Source organism: Orcinus orca, chromosome 2 (assembly GCF_937001465.1).
Source record: "Orcinus orca chromosome 2, mOrcOrc1.1, whole genome shotgun sequence".
Lineage (NCBI taxonomy): Eukaryota > Metazoa > Chordata > Mammalia > Artiodactyla > Delphinidae > Orcinus > Orcinus orca.
Window position 1 is genome coordinate 136,754,169 of NC_064560.1, and position 23,694 is coordinate 136,777,862.

General features: G+C 40.5%; 1 protein-coding gene across 4 annotated transcripts in view; it reads left to right on the forward strand.

The window, feature by feature from the left end:
* NPAS3 (neuronal PAS domain protein 3) overlaps window positions 1-23,694 on the forward strand; it is an 867,013-nt gene that overhangs the window by 598,773 nt on the left and 244,546 nt on the right. For all 4 annotated transcript variants that reach the window (XM_049705378.1, XM_049705380.1, XM_049705379.1 and 1 more), the window contains exon 4: window positions 20,441-20,530. In XM_049705378.1, the coding sequence (XP_049561335.1) occupies window positions 20,441-20,530 (90 nt within the window). The remainder of the gene's footprint in view (window positions 1-20,440; window positions 20,531-23,694) is intronic.

The window sequence follows — 23,694 nt, forward strand, 5'->3', positions numbered from 1 at the left end:
CAGCGGCTCAGTGACCCTATCTCTGAAATGGGAAAAGTGTAAACAGCTCTAGGATGATATGAGAATGAGCCCAATGTGAAATTTAACAAAAGGGCCATCTGTACAAACACCAGGAGTTTTTCCTTGCTTGGTGCATGAGAACCTCCAACGCCTACATGGAGTGACTGAGAATCTCCACGAGTTGCTTCCTGGATTCGGGTCAGATCTGCTGTAGTTTCCATCTTGCCAGCCAAGTGGATGCCTGTGGCTATGTGTATTTCAGTGTACTCACTGGAGTGCGTTGGTTTAGCTTCTTTCCCCTGCAGGTTAATTTCTTTTCCTTTGTAATAGCGTTGTAAATATCTCACTGAGGCAGGTTAGAGCCCTGGCAGACAGTGCATTTTGTAGCACCCATTTGACTTTCACCCTGAGCTGTGTTTGTCTGAAGAGTGTGCTTGGTGTCATGATGAAGTGCGTATGGAGGTGTATACATATTTGGTTTCAAGTTCCAGTTTTGTTGACCAGAGAAACTCTTCATGGTTTTCTCCCGACAACCTTGGAACACAACCTAGGATCATCATTGAGTATTTGTCTGTCTCTCTTTTTTTTTTTTTTTTTTTTTTGTGGTACACGGGCCTCTCACTGTCGTGGCCTCTCCCATTGTGGAGCACAGGCTCTGGACGCACAGGCTCAACGGCCATGGCTCACGGGCCCAGCCGCTCCGCGGCATGTGGGATCTTCCCGGACCGGGGCACGAACCCGTGTCCCCTGCATCGGCAGGCAGACGCTCAACCACTGCGCCACCAGGGAAGCACCTTGTCTGTCTCTCTCTTACACACACATACATACATATTCATTCATCCTCCGCCTCCCCAAATTCAGGCAGGGTCATTCTTAAGCCATTCTTCTCAGCAGTGTATACCTGGCCTTCCAGAATGTCCAATCAGGAGGCAACCCACCTGTCCTCAATCACCGATTTTTATTCATAATAGTCTTCAGTGTCAGGAAACCCTTCCTCTACCACCCAGATCCTGCACACTGCATTTGCCCTTTACAAACAGAAAGACTCACTGCCAGCCTCTGCGGAGGAACCTCACCCGTGCTCACGTCACCCCCAGGGCTCCTCCAGGCTGAATAATCCCATCCATTTAACCATTCTTTAAAAGTCTTATGTTTCAAAAAAAAAAAAAAAAAAAAAGTCTTATGTTTCAATTATCTGACCATTTTCTCAGCTTCCTTTTGAACCTTTTCTCAATTCTTCTTTCAGTAAAGCGGCAACCCCCAGAACTGATTTTAAGATCTAAACAGTGCTGAATTTTTAAAATTTTATTTTATTGAAGTATAGTTGATTTACAATGTTGTGTTAATTTCTGCTTTAAGCAAAGTGATTCAGTTATACATATATATATGTTCTTTTTCATATTCTTTTCCATTATGGGTTATCACAGGATATTGAATAAACTTCCCTGTGCTATAGAGTAGGACCTTGCCATTTATAAACAGTGCTGAATTTTTAAAAAATTAACTTAGAATTCAAAAATTCAGTGTTGGTGGCTCCCACACTGGTAGGCATTTAGCATAAAAATAATGAGTTGATCATGTGCCCCATGTGAAAGAACTGTCGGCACTCACACACACACACATGATGGGAGGGAGATGTTGGCCTTTACACAGCCCTGGAGAGCAGGAGACACTCCCTAGGACACCATGACCTATGCTTGCTGAGCAGGAGACAGCCAGCAGCCTTGAAGTCTCTCACATACCTGGGAGGACGGGTGTTATTTGAAGGTAAACAGAATTGGACTCAGGCAAAATTGTCGAGTGGATGAAAGACTTCAGCATTGGGCATTTTTTATTCTCTTTCCTCGCCACCCCCTACCTGCCCTCCTGTACCCACACTGATGAATGTGCAGGCCAGTGCTGTGTACTTAGAAGAAGTAGTTACTGAGGTAAAGCACGCTGCTGCCAAAGAGAGAACCTCAGTGGGAATTGCCTCCCTCCTTCCTTCACCTCGTTTCACACTCTCGCTAGCCCATTCCCATCTGGAACACAGTTCGAGGAAGCTTAGAGACGGTCTTCTCTCTAGCCCATATCCACTTTCATCTGCTTCCGGTTATACTTGAAGAGAGAGTGGTGGAAACAATACAGAATTAGTATAAAATCATTACAGTATCAGTATTTTCAACAGCAACTTACTAATAGAAATGTTACTGTTAATATCTTCACTACTTCAATACCTAGAACTTTATCCATTCTTTTTTTTTTGCTGTACGCAGGCCTCTCACTGTTGTGGCCTCTCCCGTTGCGGAGCACAGGCTCCGGACGCACAGGCTCAGCAGCCATGGCTCACGGGCCCAGCCGCTCCGTGGCATGTGGGATCTTCCCGGACCGGGGCACGAACCCGTGTCCCCTGCATCGGCAAGTGGACTCTCAACCACTGCGCCACCATGGAAGCCCCTTTATCCATTCTTCCTTCAAATTCTTATAGATTTTTCTATCAGTCTGTTACACTTTAGCCTGGATGAGTATTAGAATACAACTTACTTTTCTGGGACTATCAGATGTCTATTTCCAATACTGTTTGGGTATAGGAGAACTGCTCTTCTGTATACTTGCCACAGTATTTTTAATGCATGTGTATTATTTGGGTTAAAAGGGTAAGAGTTGCCTAGGAATCAGCCTATGTAAAAAATCGCACTTGTGGAATGAGATCTACCTAGTAGATTATGATTTACCAAAGTACAGCTTAAACCATGTCTGGCAGACTGTCAAGACCTGCTACAGTCTCTTGGTTGGCTGAGGTCACAATCAGAGAAGACAACCACCACCTTCTTGCCCCAACTCTGCTCTGGACATCCCCCTGAGAACTATTTCTCTGCCCTCTGCCCCAGGGAACTCAGATCTATAGGGGGCAAATAGTAGCAGTTTGGTACCAAAAAGTTAAAAATCTCTACCATGAAAAAATATGGTCCAAGTCCACGGAGTCAATATATAGTGCACAGGCTGCATTTGTGTTCCTGCCACACAACTACCACTTACTAACTCTATGATCTCAGTTTCCTCACCTCAAACAGGGATGATGATAGTATATACAGGCCTATCTTGTTTTACTGTGTTTGGCTTTATTGCACTTCACAGACACCGTGCTTTTTACAAATTGGTGGTTTCTGGCAACCCTGCGTCTAGCAAGTCTAGTGGTGCTACTTTTCCAACAGTATTTGGTGACTTCACGTCTCTGTGTCACATTTGGATAATTCTTGCAATATTTCAAACTTTTTATTATTATTATATTTATTACTGTGATCTCTGATCAGTGATCTTCGATGTTACTATTGTCATCATTTTGGGGCACCAAGAACTGTGCCCACGTAAGGCGGCAAATGCTATGTGCGTTCTGACTGCTCTACCGACCCCCATTGCCCCCATCTCTCTCCCTCTCCTCAGGCTTCCCTATTCCCTGAGACACAGCAATATTGAAATTAGGCCAGTTAATAACCCCACAGTTGCCTCTAAGTGTTCAAGTGAAAGGACGAGTTTCACGTCTCTCCCTTTAAATCAAAAGCCAGAAATGATTAAGCTTAGCGAGGAAGGCATGTTGTAAGCCAAGATAGGCTGAAAGCTAGGCCTGTTGTGCCAAACAGTTAGCCAAGTTGTGAATGAAAAGGAAAAGTTCTTGAAGGAAAATGAAGTGCTGCTCCAGTGAACCCATGAATGATAAGAAAGCAAAGCAGCCTGATTGCTGGTATGGAGAAAGTTTAAGTGGTCTGCATGGATCAAGCCAACCACAGCACTCCCTTAAGCCAAAGCCTAGTCCAGAGCAAGGCCCTAACTCTCTTCAATTCTTTGAAGACTGAGAGAGGTAAGGAAGCCGCAGAAGAAAAGTCTGACGCTAATCAAGGTTGGTTCACGAGGTTTAAGAAATCAAGGCATCTCCATGACATAAAAACACAAGGTAAAGCAGCAAGTGCTGATGTGGAAGCTACAGCAAGTTATCCAGAAGATCCAGCTAAGATAATAAATGAAGATGGACATACTAAACAACAGATTTTCAATGTAGACCAAAAAGCCTTCTGTTGAAAGAAGATGCTATGTAGGACTTTCATAGCTAAAGAGGAGAAGTCAAAGCCTGGCTTCAAAGCTTCAAGGATAGGCTGACTGTCTTGTTAGGGGCAGTTGGTGACTAAGTTGAAGCCAATGCTCATTTACCATTCTGAAAATCCTAGGGCCCTTAAGAATTATGCTAAATCTACTCTGCCTGTGCTCTATAAATAGAACAACAAAGCCTGGATGACAGCACATCTGTTTACAACATGGTTTACTGACTATTTTAAGCCCACTGTTGAGACCTACTGCTGAGAAAAAAAAGATTCCTTTCAAAATGTTACTGCTCATTGACAATGCACCTGATCACCCAAGAGCTCTGATGAAGATGTACAAGATTCATCTTGCTTTCATGCCTGCTAAAATAATATCTATTCTGCAGCCCATGGATCAAGGAGTCATTTCAACTTTCAAGTGTTATTACTTAAGAAATACGTTTTGTAAGGCAATAGTTGCCATAGATAGTGATTCTTCTGATGGATCTGGGCAAAGTCTGTTGAAAGCCTGGAAAGGATTCACCATTCTAGATGCCATTAAGAATATTTGTGACTCATGGGAAGAGGTCAAGATATCAACGTTAACAGGAGTTTGGAAGAAGTTGATTTTAACTCTCGTGGATGACTTCGAGAGTTTAAGACTTCAGTGGGGGAAGTAACTGCAGATGTGGTGGAAATAGCATGAGAACTAGAATTAAAAGTGGCCCCTGAAGATGTGACTGAATTGCTGCAATCTCATGATAAAACTTTAACCAATGAGGAGTTGCTTCTTATGGATGAGCAAAGAAAGGGGTTTCTTGAGATAGAATCTACTCCTGCTGAAGATGCTGTGAAGATTGTTGAAATGACAACAAAGGATTTAAAATATTACCTAAACTTAGCTGATAAACTAGCAACCGGTTTTAAGAGAATCGACTCCAATTTTGTTTTCGTTTTTGTTTGTTTTCTTTTTTGCGGTACGCGGGCCTCTCACTGTTGTGGCCTCTCCCGTTGTGGAGCACAGGCTCCGGACGTGCAGGCTCAGCGGCCATGGCTCACGGGCCCAGCCGCTCCGCGGCATGTGGGATCTTCCCGGACCGGGGCACGAACCCGTGTCCCCTGCATCAGCAGGCGGACTCTCAACCACTGTGCCACCAGGGAAGCCCTCGACTCCAATTTTGAAAGAAGCTCTACCATGGGTAAAATATTGGATTGGCCAAAAAGTTCGTTCGGGTTTTCCTGTAAACCCCGAACGAACTTTCTGGCCAACCCACTACTATCAAACAGCATTGCGTGCTACAGAGAAATCATTCGTGAAAGGAAGAGTCAATCCATACGGATAACTTCGTTGTTGTCTCATTTTAAGAAATTGTCATGGCCACCCCAACCTTCAGCAACTACCACTCTGATCAGTCAGCAGCCGCCAGCACTGAGGCAAGACCCTCCACCAGCAAAAAGATTATGAACTGCTGAAGGCTCAGATGATAGCATATTTTCACAATAAAGGATTTTTAGTTAAGGTATATACATTGTTTTTTTTAGACATAAATCTATTGCACACTTAACAGACTATAGTATAGTGTAAACAACTCTTATATGCAAGTGGGAAACCAAAAGTTTTGTGTGACTCGATGTACTGCAGTATTCACTTTGTTGTGGTGGTCTGGAACTGAACCCACAATATCTCTGGGGGGTGCCTGTACCTCAGAGTTAGGAAGTGAGGATTGAACTGCGTTAGTCAATGTAAAGTTCTTCTCCCAGGGTCCAAAACAGAGACTGCCTCAACAAATTCTGTCTGCCACTCATCAGCATGGTATATATATAATATCATACATACACACACACACACACATATATAGATATATCCTTGAACAGTTCTCGTTTTTAAATGACCATGCTTATGAAAGTCAAATTATTTTTATCCTGTTTTTATGGGTTTTTTTCTTTCTCAACTTCTTGCTGACATTACAATCTTATCCAAGTCTCCCGCCCTATATTTCCTTAATGTGTTTCTTTCTGATAACTTCTATAATAGCCTTTTTCTCCTTTACAAATATTCTGTTCCCAGCTTGCGTTTATTAAAGTTCTAAAGAAGAATGTTTATGGGCAGGATGAAATCTTATTTCAACCATGAATACCGAGTCCTCTTCTTGCTTGTCCTTTTAAGTTCTTATCTAACTTATTTAATTTTACTGCCTCTAGTACATTTTCCCTCTTTTCCAAGTGTGTATTTCTCCTTATGCCAGGTGAAAACCACTCTTATTAGCAGAGACTCTTTCTAAATCAGCATCCCAAGTCAAATAATAACCACTGTGGGCGCCATTTATTAAAAACCTACTCTATGATGGCATTTTTATGTGCATTAACTCTAATCATCTTAACACCTCTGTTGAGTAGACTAAATAAGGTATAGATATTATTCTTTACATTTTCATTTAAGAAAACAGTGAAGTTGCAAGTTCAGAGTTACAGCCTAGATTTGCTTGAGTACAAAGCTCATGTGTTCTTTTCTATTGCACCAGGCTGCCTCTTGAAGACTTTGGAGTATGCTCATTTCAAAGCCGGGTGTGGAACCTCTTCAGCTCTGGCCACATAGGCTCTTTAGCTTCCTGGAAGGAATTGAGGAGACAAGGCCATAATTGTCCCATCTCTGCCATCGGCCCAAATGTTAGAGTCCCTCTGAACCTGACCGGGGACTTTCTGACAGAGCCATGCCTCTCATGTTGAGGGCGACTAGAAGATGGAATTAAGAGAGGCTTCTCCATAGCCCCAGGTCTTTGAGCCATGAGCTATGGCCTTGGCAGGATAGCCCCCTCGCTGGGCATTTTTCAAGAATTCAAGCAGGTCCCTCCCTGGTGAAAGCTATGGAATGTGCTTCTAAGCAGTGATCGCAGTCGAGGCGCCCTGGGCTCAGAAGGAGTCCATCTGCCTGACGCATCTCCTTTTCCTTCCTCAGCCCTCTTCTTTTGGGGATTCCTCTAAAGTCCCCTGATTCTGAAAGTCTCCTGTTTCACACCTCTTAATGAGGCCAGGAATCTGTCCCTGTGGCTCAGACACCCCCGCCCCCTTTCTGGTGCCTCACCTGGGACTTGGATGATACCCATATTGCTTTCTCATTGAGGACCCTGGAGAAACACTGGAGAGAGATGTGAAAGGATCAGTTCTCTTTAAACCACTTTAGCTGCTTACTGTGTCAGCCATCCTGTTGTCAATTGAGCTGAGCAGAGCAGAAAAGTGGCGGGAAGGGCCCTAATGCTTCAGCCCATGTCCTCCAACACAGACGGCATCTCTCCACACCTGAGTGTTTAAGCCTAGATGTTCTCTTGTGTAATTCATTCAAACTTCCTAAGACATCGAAAGGGGACACTGGTAATATATTTCCTTCAAAAAGTTGCTGGATAACTTGCGACACCCACCATTCTCTTGTGTGTGTCCCTGGAAGCCAAAAGATTTCAGCCTTGAAGAAGCAAACGTAAATAATACACAGCAGAGCCCATAGATTTTACTCTGTGTAGCAGACCTTTGGGGACAAAGATTCTTATCCTGCTCAAAAATGAAGATTTTGTGTCATGTCACGTTATTGAAATTTTTAGTTGAGATAACATAATCCAGTGCATTAAAGAAGCCCAATATAAGGAAGAATTGCTTTTTGGAAATCAGTGAAAGAATTTCTTTTGTTCATTGCCTATAAGGGTATGTTAGTTAAACCTTGCTGAGATTATGGAAGAGAGCTGGCCTCGCCGCCTTATGGAATATTGATAATAATGTTAGTCATGTACCGTTACACTGTCTTAGTCTCACTAGCTCAAGTGGGGATTCAGTATGTTGATAAACTGAGGAGACCTGCGCCGACATAAAGTACATTAGTTCTGCCTAGTAGGTCATGCCTGTGTGCTTTTAGGCCACATCCATTAGGCCGTGTCTGTGTGCTTCTTAGGAAATGGCAAAATAATGTTGGCTATACACTTTCGTGAAAGGTGTCTGCATGACGGAAAAGAGCCAGGAAAGGGTTAAAAATCTGGGGGAGAGGAGCAGCAAATGTCTTAAGCAAGTGCGATTACTTATAATGAGAACAGAAAGAACGTACAGAAAATGATAAAGGCTTAAGGTTGTGTTTGTAAAACCCTTAATATATTTTTTATTTGCTTCAGGATAAAAGTCTTCCATTAGGACACAGAGGCCAATTTGAGTCTTTAGGGGCTCAGTCCTTTAGGGAAACTCACTCTCCAGCCTGTGAAGCATTTAAGTAGAAATTAAAGTAGGTCATCCTATTACTAAGAAGAAGCCCCCAAGCAAGACAATAAAACAAATCTCACTTGTTGGAAAAGGTCAAGGCTAAAATGAACAAATCTCATTGGAGGCAGAAAGAATCTATCGCCAATATTCAACCACATAAAATTTACACTAGCCTACACAAATTTGGAGCCATTCTTGGTCTTCAAATTTTGTCAGTAATCACTATTCATCCGTGAGTCAGATATATAAACATTTTCATGGTTGTTTTACTGCCCAGGGGAGTTTTCACTTACAAACACATTCAGAACAGGATTGCTGGGAACAGTAGCTGAGAAGCATGGTACACACCGACCACCACACCACACCATCCCCACAACCATCAATATCTCTTGCACTAAATGGATGAATGCAGAATGCAAACCAAAAGGTAAAAGGCAAAGAGATAAAAGGAAATAAGAGAAAAAAAGAAAAATGAAAAGGGGGGCTGAAATGAAAACTAGAAATGGGCTTGAAGCTGTTGATCCCAAACCTCTACACTGGTTTCCAAGGTGATCCCAGGTGATGTTCTATAATACTTCCTCACTTTTTTCAGGCTACTATCACTCGTGAGGAGGTTAGTGTTTACTTACACTGTAAGTTATGTTTAAGGAAGAGTTGTAATGGGGATTCATCTTTCTTTCAAAATTATTAGGAAGTTCTCCATTAAAGAATTAAGTCTGCAAGCTTATGTGTTGGAATGTGGTAGATACAGGTAGAAAATGTCTTAAATGGGAAGTGGATCATCTTGTAGTCTTGGGATTCTAGACAGCTAAGAAAAATGCCATCCTAGTAATGAAAATAATACTAGTTCACCTGCCCATCCCTTAAAAGAAATCAGGCAGAGGGCCAAGTGAAGAATCAGACTTGGAATTGTTCCTTCCTACCACTGTTGCTGGCAATTTGGATGTCTTTGACATTGAAGGTTGAGAATGACTATGTAGGAGGTGACGGTTGTGGCTGAAGGTATTAAAGGGCTGTATGGTTGAGGCCACTATAAATTTTGTAGATTAACTAGAATTTTAATAAGCCCAATAGTCATTGAGAGGTAGACTGTCATTCATCAAATGCATTGAATGGTGGAATATATCCATTTTCAAATTATTTTTGTTCTAACCTGTCTTTAGCTATTTAAGTCAAAAGTGTGGGTAAATTGGGTCATTGTGCACATTAGAATTAGACTGAGACTATTGATTCCAGGTTCCTAGTGAATGAATTATCAATATGACCAACTACAAATTTCTTTTAGAATTGCTGCAAATTGGCACATCAGTGCCTTTGAATAGATCATGCATGATGTAGTTATGTTACAGTTATCATTATGGTGAATCCCTGCAGGATGTGTAACGTTATGGCTCTTATATAACTTCAGTGAAGCACATGGCCCTGAGTCACTGAAAACACTTTATCCAGTGATTCCTCAGGTGTGTTAGTTGATACAGCCTCTAGCGCTAAAGTAGATATGTGGTGTTCTGTAGCCACCCGTGCCAAATAGCCCAAGACAAAATGCACAGTCACTTAGACCTGCCTAGCAGACTGACGTGCTATGTGCTGCTTAGGAAAAAGTAGAATAGCAAGGTCTGTCACTCTTTGACAGGTGTCTAGGATGTCAGTTACCGGCCTCCAACTTCACTAAGGAACCTAGGAAAGGGGAAGATCCTAGTTGATGATAACATTCCAGGACAGGGGGAAAGGGAAGATTATATCCGGGCCAAAACTTTTTACATTTCCTTCTGCCCAGGGAAATTTATATGGTGGCATTTTTAGCTCCATGAAATGATCCACCCGTGTTTGGGAATTATAAGACCATATGTGAGCACCTTTGGAGATACCTGGATAACCAAGTATCCAGGCATCTCAAAATGTATAGAATAGATCTGTTCCTGAAAAGTTGACCATTTAGTGACAGTTCATGTATTGCATCTAATTTGCCCTTTGACACCCATGATGCGTTACTCTAGTAAAAACTTCAGCTTCAAGACAAAACAGAATTATAATTTTTGAGTATTTTTTAAACAAATTTGGGAACATATTTTAAAGGAAAAAACTCACAGTGATTATTTGACTCAGTCAAATAGCAAAAACAGAAAATAGTTAGGTCTGTCATTTTTGCTGCCTCATAGGTGGGTCAGAAAGGCGTGAGATGGTAAGCCCAGTCATTTCCATGGTTTAGATACATCCTTCACCTTCTTCAAATCACTGTAACATGTCTGATTTTACATTCAAGCTAGGCACTTTAGGTTTTATCTTTGCATTTCCATTAGCTATACTTCTCTATAGACAACTTCAGTCCCATGATGCCTATTAAATCTCACTTAGATTTTGGGTAAAGCATCTTTTGATCCTGGAAATTCAAGTAATAAAATAATGAGTAACACTTCAGTGGTGGCACTGAATTCTCTTCCAGTCACGATAGTCATCAAAGGAGATCAGGAGCAGGAAGAAAACTCCAATCTCATTTTTCATATTAAAAAATTTCACTTTAGAAAGTCAGTGGAAAATATCAGAATTTAATTTTCTTCTTTACTAATGTCTTTATCCCACAAAATTACAGACACTAGAAACTTCATAGCCTAGCCCAGTCCTTTCATTCTGTTCCTGAATTGAACCACAGCAGAAGCCAAGATATATAGCCAAGTACCATTGCTTTTAATGGTATAAATTTGGACTGTCATTTAATATACACCTAGCAAATTTGGTGCTAGCAAATTTCACACTCAATTGCTCTACTTTGAAGGGTATCATCTAGGGATTCTCTGAAGAAGATTTCTTATGACATTAGTTGTTATGCTTTGGAGATATGCAAATATGTTAGAAAACAACAAAAATCCACAATCCCTTTTGCTTCACCTGTGTTCAATAGGCATGTGGGGATAAAAGCAGAAGCATTTCTTTAGACCCCTGAATAGGATGAGACCTCTGTGGACAAGCACGTATGCCGTTCTTTCTTACCTAGACTCAGTGGCCAACTGTGAAATGAAAATAGAAGGTTGGCAGAGCAATCGAGAGCCGTAGCAGGTGGTAAACCAAGCTGTTTATCTCAAGATCATTCAGGACCTGGTTTCTAATTCCATCAGAGTAGTTGATTTTCACATAAATATGCATCTTTGCTTTGTATGGAGCTAAGACAATGAAGCAATGTAGCCTTTAAGCATTTGAAATGTACAGAAAACCAATATAAAGATATCAATATTGTAAATATAAGATACAGAATAGGTGCAATTACTTGAAAACGATTTCAAAAACAATCCTAATAAGTATTGTCGATTTCTGGGACTGAATGCTGCTATTAGCAGTCCATCATATTTATAGCTTAATGGGGGTCTAGTAAAAATTAATTATTAATTACATGAATGATACATAAAATAAAGAGCAGAGAATCTAGTTACAATGATTTCCTGAAATTAACACTGAAGGTTTTCATGGCCCAAGCATTTTCATCCCCACCAGAATTTCCAAACTACTGTCTTAGTCCAGGCTACCATAACAAAATACCATAGACTTGGTGGCCTAAACAACAGAAATTTATTTTCTCATAGCCTGGAGTCTAAAGGTCCAAGATCAAGGTGCCAGCACAGTTGGATTCTGGTGAGGACTCTACTCCTGGCTTGCTGATGGCCGCCTTCTGGCTGTGTGCTCTCATGGCCTTTTCTGGGTGCTTGCCTGTGGAGAGATTGCTCTCTCTTTCTCTTCTTATAAGGCCACCAGTCCTATCAGATTAGGACCCATATGACCTCATTTAACCTTAATTACCTCTTAAAAACCTGGTCGCCAAATATAGTCACATTGGGGTTTAGGGCTTCAACATATAAATTTGCAGGGGTGGGGTGGGGGGGTGGGGGAGAATCATAATTCAGTTAGTCCATGGCAACTATATTTGTAACAATTAAGTTCTTTTCAGTACAAATGTTTTTAATACCCTTTCCCTAGAGATATCAGTAAGTGTTTCCTGAAATGAAACTCATATGTGAATGCACCAGTTTAATATCTAAGGTCTCTAAATGGTCTTTTAATATGCTAAATTCATTACAGCGTTCTCTAATCATTGTTACTACCTCTGACACAAACTCCTTACCTAAAGAACTACATGTACAAAGATTTTATCATTTTCTTTTAAATATCCTGTTCTTTAAAGTTACCCACTGCCCAGTAAACAGTCCGGTTCATGTCATAATCAGCCGTAACAGAAACAGCAATATGGGTCTATCTTGTATCATTGAGGATGTACTTTTAGGCAAACATGACTATAAAATAAATTTCTACAAAATCAATCTTATTTTCACATGAACTTCTATATAAAATAGTGTAGAAAGGAAAAAACTCTGAGTCTAAATGAAAAACTTTGGGACAGGAAATGGGGTTAGTGCGCTGGCCAGCTCCATGGCCTGCTGGTGTGTGTTCTCAAGTCTTGTCCTGGCAGTCCCCCGTTGGGAGGTGTGGTTCTCCTAGCAGTTATGTATTAACTGGGGTCCCTTCTCTATTCTAGGCATTAGCCTCTTCCTCTAAGGCATGAGAATTTCCTTGAGGGCTGTAGTCTCTTGGCTGGACATTTACAAATTCCAGGAAGATAAATATGTGAGGTGATGGATGTGTTAATTAACCAGACGGGAGGAATGTATATGTATATCCAATCATCGCAATATATACTTTAAATATTTTACAATTTCATGTGTCAATTATATCTCAATAAAGCTTAAAAAGTACAAATTCCATTAATCCATGCCTTTTCCAACCCAAAGACAGCATATTAGAGGTATGGAGCTTGGTAATATCAGACAAGAGTACCCATCAGGTATGGAGGGTGGGTGTCCTAAGCTGCCTTTGCCTTGCTGCTTTTTGTTTTATAAAGTTAATTTCCAACTTTACTCGTTTTCTTAGTCTTGGATCCCACAGATGAATTTTCTTTAAGAACATAACTCATGAGTTGGTCTTCGTTCAGCTAGTACAGGCCTGGTGCATAGGAAGGCCTGGTGCAACAGGTGTTTTCTGAATGCATCACACTGCAAAAAGAGGAGTGTGAGACTCACTTACGTGGAAAGAAATGCCGGAGGAAGCATAGATTCCTAGCAGCTGTGATGGGGTGTGAAACAACTGAAGTCCCCACCTGGTAGTCCCAGTAGCAGGAGGAAAAGGAAGTTCCTTCTTTCTTACATCTACCACGTATTGATGTGTGACATTGGGCGATGTATTTAATTTCTCTGAGCCTCAGTTTCCTTATCTGTAACGTAGGATTAAATAATACCCAGCTCACATTTGGGCTAAATAATTTCCCTAACAAATATTAGTTTCCTTCCCTTCCCTCTCCTCTTTGGTGAATATTTGAGTGAACTGAGCATGGTTTAAGACATCATATAATATAATATGCTATGATCATATATATTATATATGATATATCATAGTATATTTGATATATATTATATGTGTATCTATATATGTGTGTATGTATTATGACCATTCCCTATTTTACAGTCATCTGTTATCCACAGGATGCCAACAGTTATTAGTATCTGTTCTTTTGTGTGTGTTGTTTTGTATAACTCAGACAATTTGAAAGACACCTGGAGCCAAGCTCCATGTGTAGCCAGAGCAAAGCAGTACCATTTTTAGGCCTTTCGGGACCAACACGACATAGCGCTTCTATTACTCCTGCCGACCTGGGAATTCCGCCTTTAACTTGAAAGAGAATTCTGAATTCAAAGAGAAGGATGCACAATAAGGAATTCGCTCCTGCATTCTGAAAAGCCTATGTTTCAATAAATTAATATACCACATACACAAAAAGGAGACATTTTAACGTTGCAGTGGATATTTGTGCCTTAGGATAGCTAGTGGGGATCCTCTTCTTAAGTCAGAAGGAGCACATGGTCAGTTCTGCCTCAGGTGGAGTCCCAGTCCCCTGGGACAAGCCACAGATAATGTGGGGTCTGCGTGTTGCCCCCTGTGGCTCAGAGACACAGACACGTGTGGTTCTACCAAATGCCGCACCCTGTCTTTATACCAGAGCCTGTTGTCCATTTGGATGGATGTTCAAATCAAGAAATCCACCTTCCTCAAGGCTGGATGTACGGCTTGAACTAGCATCCCAGAGAAAAAAGGTCAGCACTTTGATACACAGCTTCCACGAAATGGAATTTTAATGAGCAGAAGCAAAACCTGATCTCCTTGCTCAGAAAGCAGATGCCTTTGTTCTTTTCATGTTTAACATTTCACTAGCTCAACATCTCCCCTTTTATTCTGGTACCTCTCCTCTAAGAACTGAAGAGAGGCCATCTGTGTCTCTCTGCACTGTTTTCTCACCTAAGATGTTTGGAGTTATGTGTTTTAGGAAACTCTTAGGAAAGGTGTCTTGCAGTGTCAAGGTTTGTTGTTCTGGAATTCTTTTTTAAAGGGAAAATAGTCAGATTTGACCAAATTAATCCAATTTAGCATTGTGATTGGGGAACATGTAGCTTTGGGTATGTGATAATCATATGAACCTGTTCTATCATCCTTCATGTTATTGACTCATTGCCAGTGAGGGGACTAAAGAAAAGACACAGGAGCCAGAAAGCTCTGAGAGATTTCTGAGAGTTAACTAAAAGCCCAACCATTGATGTGTGCTTTTCTCCACTTTGAGAAAATATACTCTTAGATGCTTTCTAAGAATAAGGCTTTTGTTTCTACACAGTGCTTGATGGTTAAAACTCAGATTGCAAAGGCAAAATTTGGGAAACTTTTTCTTCCCCATAAACAGATACACGTGGGCACTTCTGGGCATCATCCCAGGCTCTCCTCGAGGTTGCCGGGAGTCCACATGTGTGTGCGTGAGCAGTACAGCATCACCTCCTGAGTGCAATCAGAGGGCAACATGGCATTTTAATGAGCTCGATCAAAGTGTTATCGTATCGCAAGGCCAAAAAATGTAAGAAACGCTTTTTCCTAACTCTTTTATCTGCTGCCAAAACAGAGCGGAAAGATAAGTAGTGGAGCCCCATCCTCACTTTCCAGACCGTGCTTCTTTTGCGCTTGGCTTCTTCACTCTTTCATGACGGTGGAGATACGTGGTTCAAGGGCAGGCTCACATATTCATGATGCTCACCCATTGCTCAGGTTGCAGAAAGGATTTCCTCACACAGCCTCTCCTTGTTAACAGCAAAGCCACTGTAGCAGTTAGAGAATGCCCGTATCTAATGGCTGGCAAGCATTGTGCTCAAATTCACGTTCTGCTCTTGTCCTAACAGAATTATGTCATGACAATGAAAAACGCTGGGTTTGGAGGGAATGTTGAGTGTGTCAGACTCTGTACTTTATCACGGGTGGGTATTTTCTCTACAACCTAAGCCTGAAGTAGAAGAACATCGCAGATGCATAGTGCATAGGACACGGAGCACACACTTGCATTTAAATCACGTATATCTTACTTTTTTACTGATGTAATTGTGAAATATGTTCTTTTTGCATTCATAATTAGGGGGTGGAACAGATGGTGAAGGCTTAGTTTAAAATAATCTGTCATTAAAATAACCTAGCCTACTGGTAGTTCTTCACTCTAACTGGAGTTAGGTCATAGGAAAAGAGTTTGGGGTGATTTCTTTTTTCCTCTTCTACATTGGAATGTAGAAAAAACCCACTAATTTCAGAGTAGTCCTACACGTGAGAATTGTCTCTATAAGGGCACGATAGTAAGATTTCACTCTGAAATTTGGCTGCAGTGAAATATGCAGGGAAAAAAAAGAAAGCAGAGATAAAACAACTTTGACGACTATAAATCCATTTAGCACAATGCATTAAACATTAGTATACCTTCAATCATGAAGCTATAGTTAGTTTCGTACCCTGGAAAGCAATAGCCTCATTATTTGACAAATACTGTTAGAGGCACTCAGCTTTTGGGGTTAAGAAACTGTGCCTTACAGTTTATGTGTTACACTGATGTCAGGGGATATAAATTATAATTACAGGCGTTATTATTCAGAGATGTTATAGCTCCTGACTTCTGTATCCAAGCCTTATTGCTGCACACATACCTCGTAGACTTACTGGCTTGTGACAAAGAAAATCTCCCAACAGCCCTGTCGAGATGGCTAAGAACTGGTTTTAGTAATAAGAACGCTGTCTTGATGAATCAGACACTCGCATGCCTTGAAAATGTCTGTTTTACTGTTTCTTCTAAGATTTTTTTCTCCATCTGCTTTGAGGAAAGCAGATAGATTTCAGCGTGGCTTTAGAATAAATCTTCTCAAGGAGGGACTAGCATTAACATTTGTGTAGATTCTTTTTCATCTTAATCCAACCTTAGTTAATAATCAGAAAATTCTACATACTGAGTAAGAAGATGTAATTAACCCTTTGACCCCAGAATCTTAATTGGCGCCTGTTGAGAACAGTGGGCAGTTTAAAAAAAAAAAAAATTAAAAGGTAGCCTGCAGTGATTGAAACAGCTCAGTATATAGCAGTTTCTTGACCCAAAATTTTTTAAATTTCCACCAAACTTTAAGATTAATCGTATTTGGTTCCCAAGACTAACTAATTGAATGTTTCCTTCCTCCTCCCACCTTTTAAAATGAAGACACCCACATTAAACCAATATTGATGCTACTCTTAAAAATTTTCTAAGCAGCAAAATACAGCTAACTATAGACAGGGATGACCCTGAATCAGAAGGTAATGGCTACGCAAAGAGCGACCTTGCCAACCTGCTGGAGACCTGGTTTCATATTCATTCTTTATTTGAAATGTAATTATAACCGAGTTATTGATCTTCATCTCATACTATAGATATAATTGACTGAAATGATAAGCATAAAAGTGAACAGTATGGTTAACTAACTTGTTTTGTTTATCTTTGCAATGACAAACAACTAACCTGACTAGTTGTTTCTTCCCCCCACCAAACTGGCTATTTTTAATTGAATTGACTGGATGTTTTGAGTCATGTAGACAGAGCCTCATTTTAATCTCACCAGGAAATTGGAGCATGTGTCGAAGCTTCTGTTTTTGCCAAACAAAACTGGCCAGTTCTTAGATTGCCACTGCTTAATAGTATCAGATGTTTAGCCTCCAGATATTCCTCTTCCCTGCTATGGTGCCCAAACTTCCTCTAGTATTTTAGTAAATACATGAGATATGAACCTACTTTCAAAAAAAAATCATAATCCCTTTCAGTGAGAAAGTAAAGGATGTGTTTCAGTGGCAAATGAATAGCACTGGGTATTTTGGAAGACTATGAAAGGATCCAGTCTAACTCTGATCTTCCAAATGTCAGGAGCTATCCCAGACTATGTTAGACATCTGTGGCATCAGAGTCTGCAACTAATCTAATAGCTCCATAAAGAGAACTCTTGGAGGAAATAATTAGCATTTCTCGTACTCAATTCTAGCACGTGTGATGTGAGGGAAGGAGCTTTGGGCTTGGAGGTAGAATTGGATTTACTAAGTCTTAGTTGAACAATTGTTAAGTGTTGGCTAGAGATAAATAAGACATTGCCTCGCTGTGGAGAAATTCAGTCTCCTTGGGAGTTGAATAAGCCGACCAGGATGATACAACGTCATCAGTGCTTTAATAATCCTATGGGAGGCGGCATATTTAATCCTGGCTCTGCCACTAGCTGGCTGTATGGTCTTACCCAGCCACTTAGCCTCTCTGTGCTGACATTTCCTCACTTGAAAAATGAGAGTTTAGACTACAGGGGGTCATCTCTGTGCCATCTCCATTAATCCTTTCTTCTGCTCTCATTTAGCTTTCTGATTGTCACTTGTCCTCATAGAAGTTCCCTTGTGATCTCTCTCTGTGTGTCCCTCTAATCTGATAGTGGCATTTTAGGGTTTGAGAAGATGGCTTACACAGCTCTCTGTGATTATATACCAGACCATGACTCTTAGGTTGAATGGAAAACCTAACCAAGCCCTTCTCTCCCTGGGGAAGGTCAAAAGAGGGAGTCTTAATCCTCATGAGTCATTCTTAGGAGATGTCTTGCTTGAGGTGAAGACATGTTGAAATGAGATGCTTCCCAAACTTCTGCAAAGGAAACTTCTATCCTTTTGCACTTTTGGTTCCAAGTAAGCTTCCATTGCACCACACCTGAAGCTTGAAAGTTTGGCTCTCACAAGGCTCCAGAGGGTTTGACAGTTTTGTCAAAGATAAGGAATGCAGTTCTCTTAGACAGTGTTTTGTTCCCTGTCCTCTAGATGCTTCCAGGGAGATATTACAGAGCAAAGGTAACCAGGTGACCTCTTGTGGAAGTGACTTATGAACTCTCTTGTCATCCCATTTCTCATTTGTCTCCTGATGGTAGGATTCTATCATTGGAACAAATCATTCAAAAACAAGGGATGGTTTTTAAGAAGTTATAGGCTGCCTCTTAATACAAATATTTTAACTTCAGAAATGCTATCCGATTTATCTTTTCATTAACGTACTCGTATCAAGTAGAGGATCTTTATTTTTAGTGGAAGGCAAGGCAGTATAGTGAATGAGTCTGACTGTCTCATTCATGAGTTTGAATCGTAACTTCATCACTTGCTAGGGTCAGGCATATTGCCTAACTTCGCTAAGCCTCAATTTCCTTGTATGTAAAATGTGGATAATAATATAATTACCTCAAATGGTGCTTGTGAAAATTAAAAGAGACAATACATGCAAACTGCTTAGTACATAATAAATGTAAGCTAATTAATAAATGTAAGCTCTTATTGTTGTACTGTCTTGACCAAAACCTTGTCTATCATGTAATTTGCTTTTATGTGGAGGAATACAATGTGACTTTTGAATTGTTTTCAGAAGCCACTAAATCAGAGGAGGTGGTTGGGTGCTACCCATAGTTTCTGACCGGTGGGGCTGTGAAAATAGATCAGGAAGCATGGAATCCAAATTTCATGCACACGCACACAAACACATATTCCCATAGCGATACACACATATATGTAAATACATGTATTTAATATATACATATATATTAAATACATATATATGTATGTTATGCATATATAACTCTGAAAAAGTTCAGTATTTTAAGAGGCTGAAATTATTCCTGAGATTTGAGGCAGTGTATTTTTCTACCTGAATTTTACATGCTTCTTCCACCTTTCTATATTTAAAAATTATGACATTAGTTTAATGTTGCCCCATACCTTGTTCCCAGTGAGGATTCCCTGTATTTCCAAATTCCTTTGTAAATACCACTAATCTTTAAAACTTCTTTTTTGGGGCAAGCAATACTTGTGCAACCTACCTGGTTAAAAATAAATGAATAAAGCAAAACACAAGACAGGAGGATGATGGAACATATAAAATGCACTTGGATTGCAAGAATTTGAAAACAAATCTCTTCTCAATTTAAGTGGTATCTTGCAGTTGGAGTCCATGATGATTTGCACCATTCATCAAACTGAAAATGAAGCCCTCCCTTTGAAAAGTGGACTAAGGTTTCAGGAGTTACAGATGATGTGCAGCATCCTTCGTCCTCCTCCCCCACCCCCTCTTCTTCTTTTCTTTCCACTTCAGGAGTTGTAGTAGAAACTAGATCTATCAAATAAAACTTTAATACAGAGTTTTGCAAAACAAGGATTACAGTTTGTAAGGCTTCAGCCTGTAAACATTCACCCATAATATATTGACTTGCCCTATTTGTTCTAACACAATAAGCACTGGGAGTGAGGAGAGAATAATCCTCTATTAATTAGCAAATTATTGATGTCCATAGGAGCTCAAGTGGCGATTTTACTTACTCTTCATATAAGAACTCTTTTTTTTCTCTTATTCCATGACAATTTTCATTCCTGTTCAGCTATTTAATAATCATGCTGATTTAATCTCAGTCACTACTGAATCCAAAAAGATGAAGTCAACATCTCATAAAATCAACATGACTTGATTTTATGTATAAATGTAATGCATCTTGATCAAAACGACAGAGACATAAGGAAGTTCCTGGAATAAGGGAGAGCTTGTGGTCTTAATTCAGACCTTTCATTTGTTCGTGTATAATGCAGTAAAGGTCTTAGGATTGTGTTAAACATGAAGGAAAAAGTGGTCTTAAATTTGGTTATGTGTTGCTTTGCATCAGATGCCTTATTAACTAAATCCCCACGATGTATACTTATTAACCTATTTATATATTTATTTTTTTCTGCAGTCCCTGGATGGCTTTGTATTTGCACTAAATCAAGAAGGAAAATTTTTGTACATTTCTGAAACAGTCTCCATCTACCTAGGCCTCTCGCAAGTAAGTAAGACAATTTGATTCTTGACAGCAGCTGTGAAGGCTCCTTCAGCCTCATGTCTTTCCTTCTTCAGCAGATACTCTCTTTAGCGTGAATTACCCAATTTATTTTTTAAATGGCTCTACCTGACTCTGATCACGAAGTCAATGAGAAAATTGTATGTCAGTTCGGAATGTTCAGAATCAACCTGTGCTCAAAACTTTAGTCCCCCTCCCCACCCCCCCAAGGATCATTATTAATTTATTGAGAACAAATGAAGTTTCTTCCCTTGGTTGTTTTGAACTTTGAAACCTCTGTGCCCGGTAGGAGAGGGACACACTAATAGTGCTTCCCTTGTGTCCTATTACTGGATGTTTATGGAGGACCCTGCATTGTCCTGGGAGCTGACACAATGACAGGGAGTCATTTGGAGTCAAGAAATGTTGAAAGAGACCATTAAAATGTGTTGCAGGGAGGGTTCCTGCAAGGACGTATTTTGCTGCCTTTGCAAATATTTCCTAATGCGGAAAGACAATTTCATAAAGTAGGATAATCTTTCATTATTTGCGGTTTAATTACCCACATGTGTCTGTCAGAGGTGAAAAGAAAAGAAGATGGAGGCAGATGGGGCAAGGGAAAAAATCCTAGATGTCAGTTCTTGAGATTCCCCTGGAACACAAAAATTTGACTTTCGTTGGATTCCCAGACACAGGCTGCAGCTACAGAATGCCAAAATACCCTGAAGAAAAGTTTGCAGTTCCCCTAATTATCCAGATGTTTTCTCCATAAAAAGGCTAAACATCTGGGTATCTGTGCCCACACAGGTGATTGGCTGAGCTCGACCCTTTTCATCTGGTGGTTTGGCACGAGAAAAACACAGCCTCGGTGGGAGGGATTTTGTATGTATGTGATGATCTGCCAAGCTGGATAATCTACTTCTCATTCAGTTTCCCCTTTGAGCTAAAGATGGAGATAAGATTTGTCTCTCTCCTCTTAGGCAGGACGCACCCTAAACTCGCGGCTTCTGAGAGTTGGCACTGCTCTAAGGAGGCAGCCAGCATGGTTGGAACGTTTTGGCCGTTAGTGAGTTTGCTGGGTAATAGCTAAATCAAGAAAGACATTGGGAAATAATAGAGAGACATATCTGGCATTTGAGGAGGGTTGGGGGAGGAGGAGAAACACTGCCAAATTTAATTATTTGCTTTTGAGAATCCAAGCAGGGGGCCATTAACTCTTCCTTTAAGGACATGCAAGCTATTGGCTGTAGTGTATCTAGCAATTCTATTTTATGTAAACTTGAGCAAACCAAATGATAGAAGCTGGGCTACCGTCAACTCGATATTAGTATTCTTGCGTCTTGTTGAAATCTCTGGTTTTCTAATGGCTTTTAATAGACTGTAAGCCTTGTCTTAATCTGTTTGGGACCTAGAATTGAGAATCTCCAGTGTTGAAATTGGTGCGCCACCATATTAATACTGTACAGAACTGGAAACCCCACTGTTTGTTGTTCCGCAATGCCCGTATTCATCTGTTTTGTGCAGACTATCCAACAAAGTTTAATAAGCCAGTGAAGAAGAAGGATGAATAATTAGTTTAAGCAGGTAAATGCTAATTAGGGAACTCCCGAAAAGCATCCATTATATACTCGCTCAAAACACATTTTACAGCCCTGGTTAGTGCTGTAATGCAAATTCTGTCAAGGCAACTGCATTTTCTGTAATTGAGATGTGTACGTTTGCTTTGCATAACAGATGGCTCTGTATGCTTAGAGTGATAGCTAGGAAAATAATAATTGCATTATTCTGGCCAAAAGAATATTAGCTCTTGGGTCTTGGCCATTTCAGTCAGTCCTCCTGCCAGCACAGCATATGCACATATATGGATTGGATTTTCAAGGAAATTGATGCATCTGGAATAGTGTGGCCATCTGAAATATCATCTGTTCAAGAAAAATTTGGCTTTAACCCTGTGCTGGTTTCTCCTTAAAAAGCAATAGATTCCACTGCTTCTCTACTGTGGCGTCAAGTCAGTCTTTTCCTAAAATCTGAGGCAAATCATTGAGGTTTCCATAGAATAAAGCAGCTGTGCAGACATGGTAGAGTAGCTGGCAACCTCCGTGCAGTCCTTCCCCACCTTTGCATGGGATGGGTTGTAAAGTGCATATCAATAGTCAGCGTCTTGACTCGCCCAGGGGTAGACGCTGGCCACAATGGGCTGTTGCCCTCTGTGGAGGTTGTGTCCAGTGTCGCCCAAAGGGTCCAATGCGCAGGTAGAGGCCGCGTGGTACGGGACAGAAGTCTTCATCTGAAGGCGTTATGCAACTGAAATGATGAAGGGTAAATCACTACAAAGTGATTTTTGCATACACCAATGAGTGTATTTGGAGTTCTAAACAAATTTAGAAATAGTTCTGGGTTAACATGGAAATAATTTGATAGGGCATGGTGTGTTTTGAAATGCCTAAAGAATGAGGGGGAAAATCTATGCTAAAACTTTGGGAAAGGTTTTCCAACCCAATTAATGTTCTAAGTTCTAAAAAGGTAGTTGGGGGTCCTGAGACATAACTCTTCCCAAGTTTCTTCAGTGCCCTCTTTCAATTATGGGGTATGGGCTGCTCACTGGTGACATACAGTGTAAATGTACTCAAAGTTATTCAATTAAGTACCTCCTTAATCTTTTACACACACACACACATCCTTAATTAAGTGCAAACCAAACACTCTGCTTTTGTCCTACAACTTTGACTCAGTGGTTCTTCCATCAAATTCTAGACAGTGATAAGCAATCTATACAGTTATTGTCCCTTCTTACCTTTTTAAACAGTGCCATTAAATCAAGAAAATGTGTAATTGTATCATCGTATCCAGTGAAATTGTTGAAGAATACTGCGAACGTGTCATTTTGTTAGAGCATAGCCGCGTCTGCATTTGTAACTCTCAAGATGTATCTTTCTCAGTTTTATTTTCTTTCAACATGTAAATAAATATGGTGGCTTTGAAACGGCTTATGTTCTCAAAGAATTAGGAGTCTTTTTTGGCTCATGAGAAACCTCAGTAGAGAAGCTTCTACCCAGCTCAGTTGTGTAGCATGAATACAGAGACAACCAGAGCAGGTTTTTACTGGGTGGAACTCCGGGTGTCTAGGATGCGTGCTTGCCACTTATTTTCTCTAAGATATTTTCATATTG